The sequence below is a fragment of the Silurus aristotelis genome (assembly GCF_946808225.1).
Source record: "Silurus aristotelis genome assembly, chromosome: 12".
In the NCBI taxonomy this organism is placed as follows: domain Eukaryota; kingdom Metazoa; phylum Chordata; class Actinopteri; order Siluriformes; family Siluridae; genus Silurus; species Silurus aristotelis.
This window is the reverse complement of record NC_139585.1, coordinates 11223009-11236871: the sequence shown is the minus strand read 5'-3', so window position 1 is coordinate 11236871 and position 13863 is coordinate 11223009. Positions and strand designations below refer to the sequence as shown.

General features: G+C 36.0%; 2 protein-coding genes across 5 annotated transcripts in view; both read right to left on the bottom strand.

Annotated features, from left to right (window-relative positions):
* kif19 (kinesin family member 19) overlaps positions 1–4996 on the bottom strand; it is a 40162-nt gene extending 35166 nt beyond the window's left edge. Inside the window, exons 1-3 of one of the 4 annotated variants that reach the window (XM_083556693.1) lie at positions 4759–4996; positions 4451–4682; positions 2762–2842 (exon numbers count right to left, since the gene is read on the bottom strand). In XM_083556693.1, the coding sequence (XP_083412819.1) occupies positions 2762–2842; positions 4451–4489 (120 nt within the window). In that variant the 5' untranslated portion in view covers positions 4490–4682; positions 4759–4996. Of the gene's footprint in view, positions 1–2761; positions 2843–4060; positions 4183–4450 lie in introns of those variants that run through there. The other 3 variants (XM_083556694.1, XM_083556692.1, XM_083556691.1) reach the window with 3 other exon arrangements.
* Positions 4997–6998: 2002 nt separating this feature from the next.
* Positions 6999–13825, bottom strand: dnai2b (dynein, axonemal, intermediate chain 2b). Its single transcript, XM_083557625.1, has 13 exons — positions 13727–13825; positions 12823–13013; positions 12279–12440; positions 11759–11880; positions 11467–11609; positions 11233–11346; positions 10161–10300; positions 9857–9979; positions 9551–9774; positions 9206–9341; positions 8890–9036; positions 8155–8382; positions 6999–7202 (listed from the first exon to the last, which is right to left on the bottom strand). Exons 2-13 carry the CDS (start codon positions 13003–13005, stop codon positions 7179–7181), a joined length of 1746 nt encoding a protein of 581 aa, XP_083413751.1. The 5' UTR covers positions 13006–13013; positions 13727–13825; the 3' UTR covers positions 6999–7178.
* Positions 13826–13863: the final 38 nt, after the last annotated feature.

The following is a 13863-nucleotide window of genomic DNA, read 5'->3' as shown; positions in this document are numbered from 1 at the left end:
ACTTGAATGTATATTTATATATAATATACACTCTATGCAGCTCTGTACATATCATAAATGCCTGCCTGTAAAAGCTCTAATGTGCTATCTAGTACAATATTTCTGTTGCCTGGATATCGACTAGGCTAAAACAGATAATAACATATTGTGAGCTAGATAGTTATTATGGATAGTAATATGTCAATCGATCATAGCAATCAATGTCTATATGGTTATTACCCGAGTGCTTGGGCATTAGGAAGTTTGTAAAGAACAGGACAGAAAATCTTTTAGCTAGTAAATATGGCTTTTACATCTCATTTGCTTGTTATTATTTAAGGCTGTCTTAATTTTCCTTCTGATATACATAAACTGCATGTAAAAAGCAGGAGCATTGTACACTATACTAACATTTTGTGAAGATCGTCAAGTTCATACAGAGAATGAAAAAATTTTTGTATTAAATTCATATGGGTAGATATTACTGTTTGCTCTTCACTGGCTAAATACACATAGCTAATAACGATAACTGATAGGTGTCTGGCTTGCCGAACTGTGTGCTGGTTATTCGTCTGTTGATGAAAAATGACAAATCAAAGTAGATCTAGATTAAATCCTGAGAGTTGTGTGTGTTAAGAATAACACCCTGTATAGTATGCCAACTCACAACAAAAAGTGTTGTATTTCAGTCAAGTTCCTGTGATTTAGATAACACATTATAATCTGGCTCTTTATTTGAGATGTTTAAATACAAGTACACAATGACAGAAATGCTTGTTTAGTTCTATTCAGTGCTTAATCACTATTATTTCTTACACTACTACTCCATTAAATGACTAACATATTCTTTTTTTTTTTATTATTCTTGTATTGAAAACTAACACTCTTTCACTAGCCCATATTTACGACTTTGGCTTATTTGGATTTGGATTTGGAAATATTACTAATAAGTTGAACATCTTGCCTTATCTCTATGATCCGATCTAGCCACAGGACAATAATAACAGAGCAACAATTATCACGCATGATGGATTATTTTCAAGTCTAGCATCATCCTTGTCACCACTGACGTCATGAATCGCTAGATTACCCGTGATCACAGCAGCGTGAAAGAATTTTAGTCTCAGAGCATGACATAAATATAATTTAGATCCTTAGAGATTTGTTTTATTCATTCGAAATAGAGGCAATAATCAGCTCTGACCAGTAAACAGCAGCATGGCACAACATCCATGTACATAGCCTTTGATCAGTAAGCGATACTGGTATCAGTGATCACTGATTTCTACCAGGGTTTCAGTGGTTGGAATTTTAATCTTACTTGAGTAAAATCAGAAGTCTTGAGTAAAGTCTTAAAATCAAATCCCAGTACTACAAACCTGCTACTGCTTGACCCTCAAATGATATTTGATAATTGTAAATCACTTTGGACTAGGGCATCTGCCAAATGGCATAAATGTATATGACATTCCAGTCTGAGACCTTTGGTTTCCTCCGACATATTATCATCAAGACCTTTAATTATATTTTACAAGATTAAGTTGTCAAGCCAAAATCCCCATCGCATATAAATTGATCAGATTGTTGCAAGGCAGGTTTGCATGTGTCTTGTACTGAGAAGTGTATTCAACTGGCCACTCTACCATAAAGCCCAGATAGGTGGTGTTGCTGTAATTGTTCTATAAGTTTCTCTCATCCCCATACATGATTGCTGGAGTTCAGTCAGCGTGACTACCAGATGGTCAATTTTTTTTTACCAAATCCCATCTACCCTAATTGTCCAGTTGGGCGAGGTGGTTTGGATTGAACAAAGATAATCCATTTAAAAATTTGGAAGCTTTTAGAAACCTTCGATGCCGCAGAAATTTGTATTGGCCTTCCCAGATCTGTGCCTCAATGCAACCCAGTCTCCAAACACTACACTACAATTCTTTCAACCTCATGACTTGGTTATTGCTCTGATATGCATTTTAACCTTAGACCTTATACAATTAAGTGGTATGTGCCTTTCCAAATCATGTCCCAGCAATTGAATTTGCAACAGATGGATTTCAATTAAAGTGTAGAAACATCTCAAAGAGAAACGGGATGAATTTGAGATTAGTGTCTGAATACTTCATTATGTGAACCAAATTTAGTGAACACCTGACCATAAGATTCATATGTGTTTTTGAACATTCCATTCCACATTTACTCCCCATTTGCTGTGATAATAACCTCCATTCTTCAGGGAAAATGTTCCACTAGATTCTGGAGAGTATTTGTTGAGATTTGTGTTCATTCAGCCCCAAGGGTTTAGTAAAGTCAGTACTGATGTAGGGTGAGGAGGCCTGGGGTGCAGTCAGTGATTCAGACTTTCAATAGGGTTGTATAGCAGGATCTCAAAATCTTCCGCTTCAAACTTTGAAATATTTCATCAATTTTCAGCTATATTTATGACATGCTCTGAGTTTTGAGGTATTTAACTAAATCTGGATGCATAAACATTAATTTTACACTTTTTTGTGAACTCAATTCAAAAAGAATTGTTTGCATTTCTGTGGCATAAAACAAGTAGCAAACTGTCCAATTGCTATAAATAACATATGTTAACATGACAGCTATAAAATATTCAAGTCAAATAAACAGATGTAAAGGTTTATAAAGGTTTTGGTATCCGTTGTTCCTGATCTTTTATATGGCAGCCAGGAAAAAACATCCCACTTGGTTTGTGTCATTGTTTAGATTTGTATATAAATCGAGTTGCAAATACACACATACTGTAAGGATGCCATGCTCTTACCTGGTCGTCTACTCTGTGAGCTACTATCGCAGCCCCTTCTTCTATCTCGGCATCGCTCAGAGGCCGAATTCGCAAAGCCACCTGGGTTGAGAAACAGATACAGTTATATTAAACGATATTGGGCTCCAGAATTGGAGAAACAAAATACAAATATTTAAGAATAAAGATAATTAAAATATCTAAGAATAATGACAAGTTTCGACTAAAATATCCATTAAATATATAATAGTTAATGATTAGCTTCGACATAAATCACTTTCATTTCCAGAAAATGTCCTAATTTGAGTTCTGAATCCAATACTGCATATTTACTGATCTGGCTATATTCATTTACAAAGACACTCAATCTGTCAGCTGATTATTGAATAGACCTGTACGCTATTGTCATTCTCTCTAGCAGTTCAAAGGTGGTGATATGATTGAGAGCTGCTCTAGTTCACTGCTGCTGTAGAGGAAAAAGGGAGAGGCAACTGAACCAGGTAATGTGAATTATTCAGTCCAGGGCCAAAAGAAACCAGGAAACAAGCACACAACTCTCAGAGGATGCAAGTTCAAACCTGGTTTGACAAACTGACTTGGGCATTGTAGCAACTAGCAACAGAGCTTAGAAATGATTACAGGTACATGAGAGCAAAGGAAAGTTCATTATTTTTCAAACTGTTTAACTGTTACGGTGAGTCTGAAAAGTCAGAATAAATGAGATTTAAAAAATTACATATATCAAATTTTTGGTGTATTTTCTCTTTATTAATATAGCTATTATTATCATGTTTTTGCAATTGAATGAGGTTTCGGCATAAACTTAATATATTAGGCCCCTAAATTATACTGTATATTATAAATAAACAAGCATATATACCGTATGTATGAAATTTTCTTTTCTAATAAATCTGCCAAAATTTCAACAATTCCGTGATTTTCGGTCAATATGGGGTGCTATGTGTACATTAATTAGGAGAAGAAATGAACTTAAATGATTTTATCAAATGGCTGCAATATAACAAAGAGTGAAAAATTTAAGGGGGTCTGAATACTTTCTGTACACACTGTATATATATATGTGTGTATGTATTTGTTTTTATAGGAAGTGGTTAAGATTCTGGACTCATGATCAGAAGGTCATGAGATCCTAGCACCACTGCTGGGTTTAGTGTATACATAAAATAACTAATTCACTCTTGATAAGGGTTTCTCACATATGCCGCAAATGTAACTGATATATGTCTTTATGCACATAGTTAACAGATGTACAGCTATAACTAATTCTCTTTTTCACATCCTGTGATTAAACACTCCTACTGTGATTGATGCCTTCACTCCAGAAAATATCTTCCTCTGTTTTTTCATGACTCCAAGTTTTCTGCATGTCCTCTCTACTAAGTTGCAACTGCTCATCCTGTTGTTTCCTTCTTGTTGTCTTCCTGTTTTGTTTTTGTTTTCTTTTAAACAATTTTAAAGTTGATTGATATGGTTTAATTTTTAGAAGCAGGTCTACTGTAAATGACAGATTTTTATGGCTCAGGAAGAGCAAAATGTTTGCAGTAACTTCATAATTCTTCACAGGTATAGATCTGGAGCAGTTTGAGAAAGGATTGTGTTAGAAAATGGTGTGAAGTCATGTTCATAGTCATCATGGGATATTAATGTAAAAGAAATGAGGTTGCTGAAACCTGGGCTTGTCTTACTTACTGTTAGTTGGTGGTCTTTCGATTCTCCTGTATCCTTCATGGTGATATCATCAACCCCCCCCCCCCCCCCCCCCCCCCGATCACTGTGTCACTGTGTATAGTTCAGTCTCAGTAGAAGGCTAGAGGAATCAGTCTCCCTGATGGCACCATGGTTCTCCCGGAGATCTGCCTGCCTCCACTAATGCAGTGAGGAAATTCACCTGCCTGCGCTGCTCCTCTGCTGTTCAGCGCTCCTGTGGATATACGGCAAATGCATTAGACGGAGACAATCTATGCGTCATTAGTCTTTCTATCCCGTTCTTAACAGACCAGTCTGTTTCCGTTCGTGTGTGTAAGTTAAGGTGTCTCCGTGTCGTTCTTTGAGAACAGGACAGTGTTGTTTGTCCCCTTAGAGATGAGGAGCGAAGCCTCGTATATCCACCGCGTCATTACGGCAGCTGAGCTTCAGCTCCGATTCAGTTCATTACACAGGGTTGTACTGTACTGGGATTGCTGCGCCCTCTATGGACCAACAATGGAACTGATTCAGCATCCTGCTCCACAAATTCACTGAGACTCAACTTTAAGACTGTAGACAGGTAACACACACTGCCTGATCTGAAAAAAAGGAGATTTAGATAGATATTTTTAAAAAAATGTTAATTGAAATTGAAAACTAAACAAAGAAAAATACATTTTTATTTGTTTTAAATGTGCAAAATATATAAAAACGAACAAATAAATAATGTAATACATACTGTGAGTCACGTATGGCTACTGATCCAAAAAATTGCATTTAGATAAACAACAAACAAATAAATAAATAATCTAATAATTATATAACAGATTCAAGTATGGGCAACCATGACAACATACTACTGATCCAAAAAAATGACATTTGAATAGATAGATAGATAGATAGATAGATAGATAGATAGATAGATAGATAGATAGATAGATAGATAGATAGATAGATAGATAGATAGATAGATAGATAGATAGTATTTCTAATATACAATGTTATGAAAAATCATGTGCACAATATATAAACAACAAACAAATAACTAAACAAATTAATTAATAAATAACAACATTGTCGAGTAATAATACATTTAACTACTAATAACACTGTAACTGTTAATTTAGTAGCAGTAGAAGAGACCAGTCTACTAGTTTGGCCAGATCAGCCTGAATTATTACATGAAAATCATTTTTAGTTATAAGATGTGCTTTGATTTTAGACAAAGAAACTCAGACAGACAATAGAGAGCATCCACAACAGCTGTGTCTCTTTATTATTTGAGAAAGCCACCATTTGTGACTAAAAGATTTACAATGTATAATGAAAACAGTTGAGAAGATTATCAGGGTTTCTGTACACACCACTGGCAACTCCTAACATAAACACTACATCTGTTTTGTCTCCAGCATTGTAGATTATCTTTGCCATTTAAACTAATCTCTGCATCAGGTTGTTTCATATAGCAGTCATTGTTCAACACAATGTTACCCACAAAACCCATCTGGACTTATTAAGACAATTCCCAGGACCACACTAGGAGGACCCTAGTATGTGCGTTAGTAAATAGACAATGCTGTTGTGCTGCTATAAGATACATTTTATTATCTTTTACCTTTCTCCATCTGTCCATTTCTCATTTAAAGATGGATTGCATTACAGGATAGAGGGTTTAGAATTCAGGCAAATGTTTACACCAGTTCCTTTTCTCTGCTCTTTTGTTGCCCTGTCTAATTAAAATGCACAGTTTGGTATATTAATGACATGTTTTGCACTAATCTAAAAATGTTGCATATCTTTACCTTATGCAGTCTTGTGTACTGTACTGTATTGTGTTACAGTCCTGAAAAACAACATTTCATTCCAATGTTTCATTCCAAGTTATATTGAGGAATGATAATAAAACCAATTTGACAATACGAAACCACTGCACTAACTTTTCATATGATGTGATTAGTTATAAAATTGCATTAGAGATACCCTTTCACCCTGACTTCTTTTAGATTTTCCTCTGAACATATTTATCAAATATGCCATCAAATTACACTTGAAAACAAAGCATCTTCAATTCATAAAGACTTTTAATAGAATTGTTCTATCAATCTGAAAATCTGTGTGAGAACCACCAGCCTGGAAAAAAAAACACAGACATTTTTTTTTACATTTTTATTTTATTTCCATTTTATTGACTTTCACAGGGTGTTTTATTAAAAAAAGAAGTATGAATAATAACAATAATTTCCATCTATACAATTTTCCTGCATTGTTTCAGTCAGTTTTTTCTATTCACTGATAAATTGAACTTGTGCTGATTCTGCATTATGGTGAGGTTAGTTACATTTTTATGATATATGTAATATTTAAGTGAATAATTGAATCAAATAATATGTATAATAGTAATATATTATGTATGTTATTGTGTGTGACACCCAACCTGGTCTGTGGAAACATCTTAACTCTTAAGTAAAACTGGTCAATGTTGCAAAAAGAGGTTGGGAACCGCTGGCCTATTGAATTCAAAGCATTTTCTCACAATATAAAATACATAATGTGCAAAATAAATGTTTTATTCAGTCTTTGATTGGATTAAAAATACATCAATTGTTAAATACATCACTGTGTGAGCCAATAAGACATAAGGTGTGTGCTTGCAGTTGGTTCGACAGTACTTCATTTATTTCCATATCAGTGTTTTGATGAAAAGAAAGCAAAGTCCTGGTGTGTCTTCTTCTCAGAGTTCCTCTTCACTGTTTTCCTGGTGGGGGAACAAATATTACAGTTTAGAAAATATCAAACAGAACTACCCTTCAAGATACTGTGCAGTAATAACAATGTTCTTCATTTGTGTCCAATTATAAGTTAAGGATTCTGTGGGCAAATTACATACAATTCCAAACGGTCATCCGCTAACAAACAGCTTATTGATTTTTTTCTCCTTGTCTCTTCCTACACAATACATGTTTTACATGGTGCTATATATAGGCCATAGGAAGCTTATCTCCATGTGACAGACCACAAATTTAGAGGCAATCTGTCAAAGCTCTACAAACCAGAGGAGGTGCATTTCAGTGGTTACAAATAGAAAAGACTGATATTAACAAAGAAATCAATTTCCTCTTTTCAACTATGAAATGATGTAATTCGTTATGTACGTATCTATAAAATGGAGTTTGTGATTCTTGTTTGACAGACACCTATTTCGCATTTAATCTTGACTTAATGTGAAATTTAATTTCAAAATGAAGTATTTCTTACAAATACTTTCAATAAATAAATCCACCTGCTTATTCTAATTTATGCGACATCACTGTTGACATATTTATTCTGTTTGAATGAAGAGTGCTTTTTACTGTAAGCACATCTCTGGTATTAGTGATATCTGCAAAACAAGAAACAGGTTTATATTGGTGCACTAGTTCTGTCAATTACACATGGATTTGTAGGCGTTTAATATGTTTGTTATTGTGGATATAACAACGTTTTCTATAGTGTACAGTAAGAACGGCATAGCTGTGGTTTATAGCTGTTACAACATATGTTTTAAGAATAAAGTTGTTTTACTGACATCTATGTAACGACTTATGTATCTATATATGAATGGATGAATACAGCACATGCTACTGTAAGGGAAAAAAATACAGTAATACAGCCTGAAAAGAAACGAACAGCACACATCAAGTTTAAATGTTATTTAAGGAATTTCTGACCTGGTTTTCCTCCTTCTCTGTTTTCTCCTCTTTTCCATTTTTCTTTATTCCTGCCTCCACCATTTCAAAGAACTCTTTCTCTGCACGGGCCACCAGGTCCTCTGAGCTCTCCTCTTCATCTCTGGTATCTTCGTCCTTGCCCTGCTCTGAGCGACAGCGCTCTTTTAGACGCATCTCTCTGTGTCGAGCCTCCAGAATCTTCTCCCGCTTCGTCTCACGTTCAAACATCTATAAGTACACATGCACATACCCGTTGAATTCACAAGTAACACAGAAGGTTTTAGAGCATTCAAAGAAATAGGTCTGAAAATTCATTACATTTATTTCCTTGGGCACAATTTCATTGTTATCCTGACTTAAATATAAATAAATATATTCGGCATTTCATGTCCAACATGAGGAGGACTAGTACAAGTATTAGTACAAGTACTCAAACTTCTTGCTTCTATGTTGTTAAATAAAAAAAAGGTTGTTCAAATAAAATCAATAAAACACATTTAAAACCAGCAAAGACGAGCAAAAAATTGCTTTTAAAATTAATAATAAAGATAGATATAAATACTAAATTCTAAATAATAAATTTAAAATTTTGATTGTTAGATAGATGCTATATATCCTGCTCATGTGTGTGTGTGTGTGTGTGTATGTGTGTGTGTGTGTGTGTGTGTGTGTGTGTGTGTGTGTGTGTGTGTGTGTGTGTGTGTGTGTGTGTGCGTGTTTCTGTGAGTGTCTCACCGCTGTTGCCAGTGCTTTCTCATTTCTCTGCAGTGTGCACAGGCCTGATGAGATCTCAAGCAGGGTGGCAGTGCCGAGCTGTGAGCCACAAGCCAGATAACGGCCGTTATCCTGCACGCGCATACTGTACAGCGCTTCATCACATACCTGCCAAAAGCAGTACAAACGTCTTCATTTTGTGGACACTTAGAGATTTATTTCATTTAACTATTAAGGACAATTTCTGTCATTAAAACGTCACAAGTTACTAAAGTAGTAACAGAACTGTTACATTTGGTTTAGGAGGTAGGACTGGGTCAGAGTTAAGGTAACCTACTTTAAGTGTGAGTGTTGGGTCATTCTGCTTGAACAGGAAGTCCCATACATCTAAAGTGCCATCCATTTTGACTGTGAAGAAGACTGAAGGTCGAACAGGGCTCCAGCATCCATCTGAGAGGTGCGCCATGTGATATCTACATAGAAACAGATAGCAAAAATGATTTTTGCACCAAAAGTATTAAAATATGTAATATGTTCAAGCAATGTGTAATATGTGATATGTCCAAACAGATTGCATTTCTATTACTCAAATATTAATGCCAGGGGTTACAACTAAAACAGATTCTAGGAGGCATTTTAAATGTCCTCACTAGTCTTTGTAATATCAGTAATAGGCACTTACTTTGTCCACATAATAGAAGATTCCTTTATTTCCTCGGACCAGATACGAGCGGTCCAGTCACCCACAGTCAGGAAGTTCTTAGGAAGAAACGGGTTCCTCTGCAGAGCGTATATAGGCCCATGATGACCACTATAAGTGCACACGATCTTCTCCCCCGGAGTTTTGGCTTTCCGGTTGCATGAGACCACCATCCCCTCTTCTGTCCCAACCATGAACTTTGTGGGCTGATAAAATGAACTCCACATATTAATCCAGACTCTTCATATTTACTTTCCATTTTCAATTCAGTATACAGAGTTGTCTTACCATTGTGGTTTCAAACTCAAGTGAGATTCCACCTAGTGCATTTTCCAGCTTTCCCTTCTTGCTGGGGTCCAGAACCAGCCTTTCTGTGGGTTCATTAATCTTACGAACATCCCACCACAACACCTGAAAGAATACACACATGTACATGTTAAGCTTTGTAGCAGGACAAATTAAAGAAGTGATTGTGTTGTACAATTGCTTCCCCAACAGAACAAGAGATAATAGTAAGATATCATGATATGATGAACATGGCACTTGAGGCGTCCTGGCAATACAGCATAATGTTCTGGTAATGTGCGCTGACCTGGCCATCGGTGGAAGCTGAGAAAAAGTCTGTGCCTGTCTTTGAGTGCAACCAGATGACCTTATACACCGGGTCTCTATGGCTGTTCTCGGTGGCTGACATCTCAACCGGTTGGCTGCCTTTACGTGTGTCCCAGTATGCTGCAGAGAAGCAGTATCACTGATGATTCTTACTTTGAAAAAAATAGCTTTAAATCCAGTTTACAACCTTTTGAATCCATTTATTTTTGCTCAACCACATTTATTTAACATTAAAACAAAGCATTTTTTGTACCAGACACCTAACCTGGAATTTCCTTACATATAAGTCTTACATAAATGATGACATTGAGAATTTAACTATTGACAAGTAAAAATAAAGGCTTTATTAATTGTATGTGCACTGAGAAATGAGTGTGCTTAGAGCACATTTAATAACAAAACCTACCGAAAAAGAAAGTTGCTCCGGTTAATCGTTAAAAGGTTAAAAACGGGAGGGTGACAGAAATAAAAAGCAAATAAAGACTAGTACATTGTTTAGTAATCAGTGAAGAAAATTGCCATTTCCACCCAACAAAAGTGCAATGCTACAGTTGTTTTTACTCTTCTACCACAGCATTCTGCAAATGCTCTAATTTCAAGTGTATTTGTTGCATTTAGTGTTAAGGAACATACAACCAATAATTTACTCACTTATAAACAGTCTTTCCCTCACTATTCTCTCTTCTTTTCTTCTAAATATGTTATATAATAGATGTCATGTGGGTGAGAATGTGAAAGACTTTCTTATGTCAGATTCTGGAATAAAAGTCACAGCTTTACTTCTGTCTTGTGCAAATCTCATCACACTTCTCATCAAATACATTTTTATATTATTATCCATATCAACAAATACACAAGTTGTTGTTTTTTTTATGTTGATGTGTGTAAAGTCTGACTAAATGAATCAGTGCTTCCTGACTGTGTGGAATTGACAATTCAACAGAAATGCTGATATCTAATGTATAAACGCTATTGCTAATTATAAAAGTAGCGATAAGCAGTTATAGAACTTGACTTCTGTTGTGATAAAGGTCTAGTTTATTTGTCCTTACCAATTTGCCCATTGTAGCTTCCTCCAACTAGGATATGTGAGTCTTTGGGATTATATTCCAGAGAGACAAGGGGAGACACAGGTTTCAGTGTCAGCTCAGGTTTATTTGGGTTCTCTGTTTAAAAAAAAATCAATGTTTGAATCACTAAGAAAGGCAAAATAGTTTGATAAATTCAAATCAATCAGCATTATACACAACCAAACCACAATAGCATAAATGATGTTTTCTTCATACCAATGTCCCAAATATAGGAGTCGTAACATATGTCTTTGCTGTATTTCTGGAACTCTAAAGAAGAGTAAGCCACAGCCAGCTTGCGGTTACCGTCAGGGTGCCACGACAGACAGGTGGCGGTTCGCTTCACCTCGTTTGGGTCTCTGAACACAAACAGGATCCGAGAAGAAGTAAAAAAAAAAATGAATTTTTGTTCTCATACAACCTTATTAGTTATCAAGGACTTACATGGAGAGATTTTTTTTAGCACCAGTCATTGTGTTTATGGCATAATACTGATCAATAATGTCACCTGAACACATTGATGGTTTTGGCTGAGGGATGATCATCTGTCTCTTCCATTATCTCTTCATCCTCAAAGTACTCCTGATAGATATCGATGGCATTGTTCTGTCTGATACAGTGCTCCATGTACTACAGTAGAGAGAAATACCAGTCTGTGATTGAGTGATCTACCAGTTCTTTACTCTTATTTCTTACAAATTACACCTACTATTGAATAAGTGAAAATAAAATCAAAAACATTTTTAAATGACGTACTATTGCTTCCCTCAACACTAACAGAGTTAGCTAATAATAGTCTATTATTATAGTCTGTTTTTGTCTTGTATTGTCCAAGCTGAAAGCTGTCAACACACTTGGCCAGTAAACCTGATTCTGATTCTGGTAAGTGTGCTCATAAAGCAAAATGAGAATTTACTGCTCTTAACAAATCTAACCCAAACATCAATCTGAATCTGTTAATGCAGAGCACTTACCGATTTAATTTCTTTTAAACCAACTCAATCCATAACATAAAAAAAAACACTCACACTTCCAAGCTGTATCAGGGTATTCACATAGTTCTCATCCTTCTCTATTTTCTTCCTGTAACGAATGGTCTGTTCCAGGTCAAGGGGGTTGACATCTTTTGGCCACCCACCTTCCACATGGTTTATGCCACGTGTCTCTGTCTGAAAGCACTCTGAGTTCACCTGGAAGGAAAAGACTTTGAGGATAAATGACTGATGATGATATGGTGCACACATATAATTGCTTTTTGAATATCCCATTCTGCATATTCCCTATTTCTATAAACTGTGTCCATCCTACATTGTTACTTGTGCAGTTTATATTATGGTCCATAATATGATGTGATGAATGGTCCATAAATGTGATGGTCAGGTGTCAACAAACTTTGGGCCATAAAGTGTGTCTACACTGAACCAGATTTATTTTAACAAGCATTAAGGAGCTTGTGTGCTCTAGGAACTGTTCTCCCATTCACATTAACCCTGAGGAAAGCCATGAAACAATCATGAACTGAGTAACAAAAGATTGTGATGAACAGTGTTCTGGATGATTTCCCGTACTCACCTCATGCTCTGACATTTCCTGTGTGTTCTGTATGGCTACATCACATGGATCCTGAGCTATAAAGTCCGCGGCGAGAGCCGGGTCAGGCAGGATGTCCACATGCAGCTCAGCCGGCCGATCTGAGAAGTTACACTGGCGACCAAAATCACTGCGTTTCCTCGTGTAGGCATATGTGACCTCCATTGTGAATCCTAGAAATCAATGTTCAGTGTAGGTGCATGGGAAGAGGGACAGAGACTGATAAGAAGGTGACAGACTTTACAGAAATCTGAATGATATTAAGATTTAGATATCTACTGAGCAAGCCATTAGATATTAAGGAAATAATCTCCAAAAAACATGAGACAAGTTGAGACTCCAAAAAAACGGAAGGGATTGCGTCTAATGTTTTTATATCCCATATTTCTACGCATTTCTACACTTTTACAGTGTCTTTATATAAATTTGGTTTAGATATATTTACATCTTTATTTGAACTTGTCAATTTGCACAATGCTGCTATTTGCACTTCTGGTAAATGTGAAACTGCATTTCGTTGCTGTGTACCTGTACTATGCAGTGACAATGAAGTTTAATCTATCTATCTATCTATCTATCTATCTATCTATCTGTCTGTCTGTCTGTCTGTCTGTCTGTCTGTCTGTCTGTCTACATATCTACCAAAGCCAGGTATGATTTAATAGCTAAAAACTTTTTGCATTGTTACTAACTGACCTGAAATACTTCAGTAAAAAAAAAAAGCTGGACTAAGTTTGGATCTAAATGCGTTTTGAAGCACGATGTACTCAGGTGGGTTCGAATGTTAAACCCCCTGTAAGAAACCCTTTACATAGAACATGGATAAGAATGGCCACGTTTGTTTTACTAACAGAAAGAGTCTATTTCGTGCTCTGAAAATCCCTACCTGAACCGTCACTTAATAAAACCAAGTGAACTTCTCTCTTTAGACTGAGATGATCACAAGTTCTTCCCGAGCGTCCATGCGAGAGTCAGGTGTTTACTGTATCTTAGCAACAGACCACGCCCACTTCCGGGACCGCA

Coding starts and splice junctions, on each gene's coding strand:
- dnai2b (XM_083557625.1), bottom strand. CDS start 13,005: ATGGAGGTCACATATGCCTACACGAGGAAACGCAGTGATTTTGGTCGC. Junction 11,610..11,758: donor AAAACCATCAATGTGTTCAG/GTGACATTATTG, acceptor GTTTGTGTTCAG/AGACCCAAACGAGGTGAAGC. Junction 9,775..9,856: donor TTGAGTTTGAAACCACAATG/GTAAGACAACTC, acceptor TCATTTTATCAG/CCCACAAAGTTCATGGTTGG.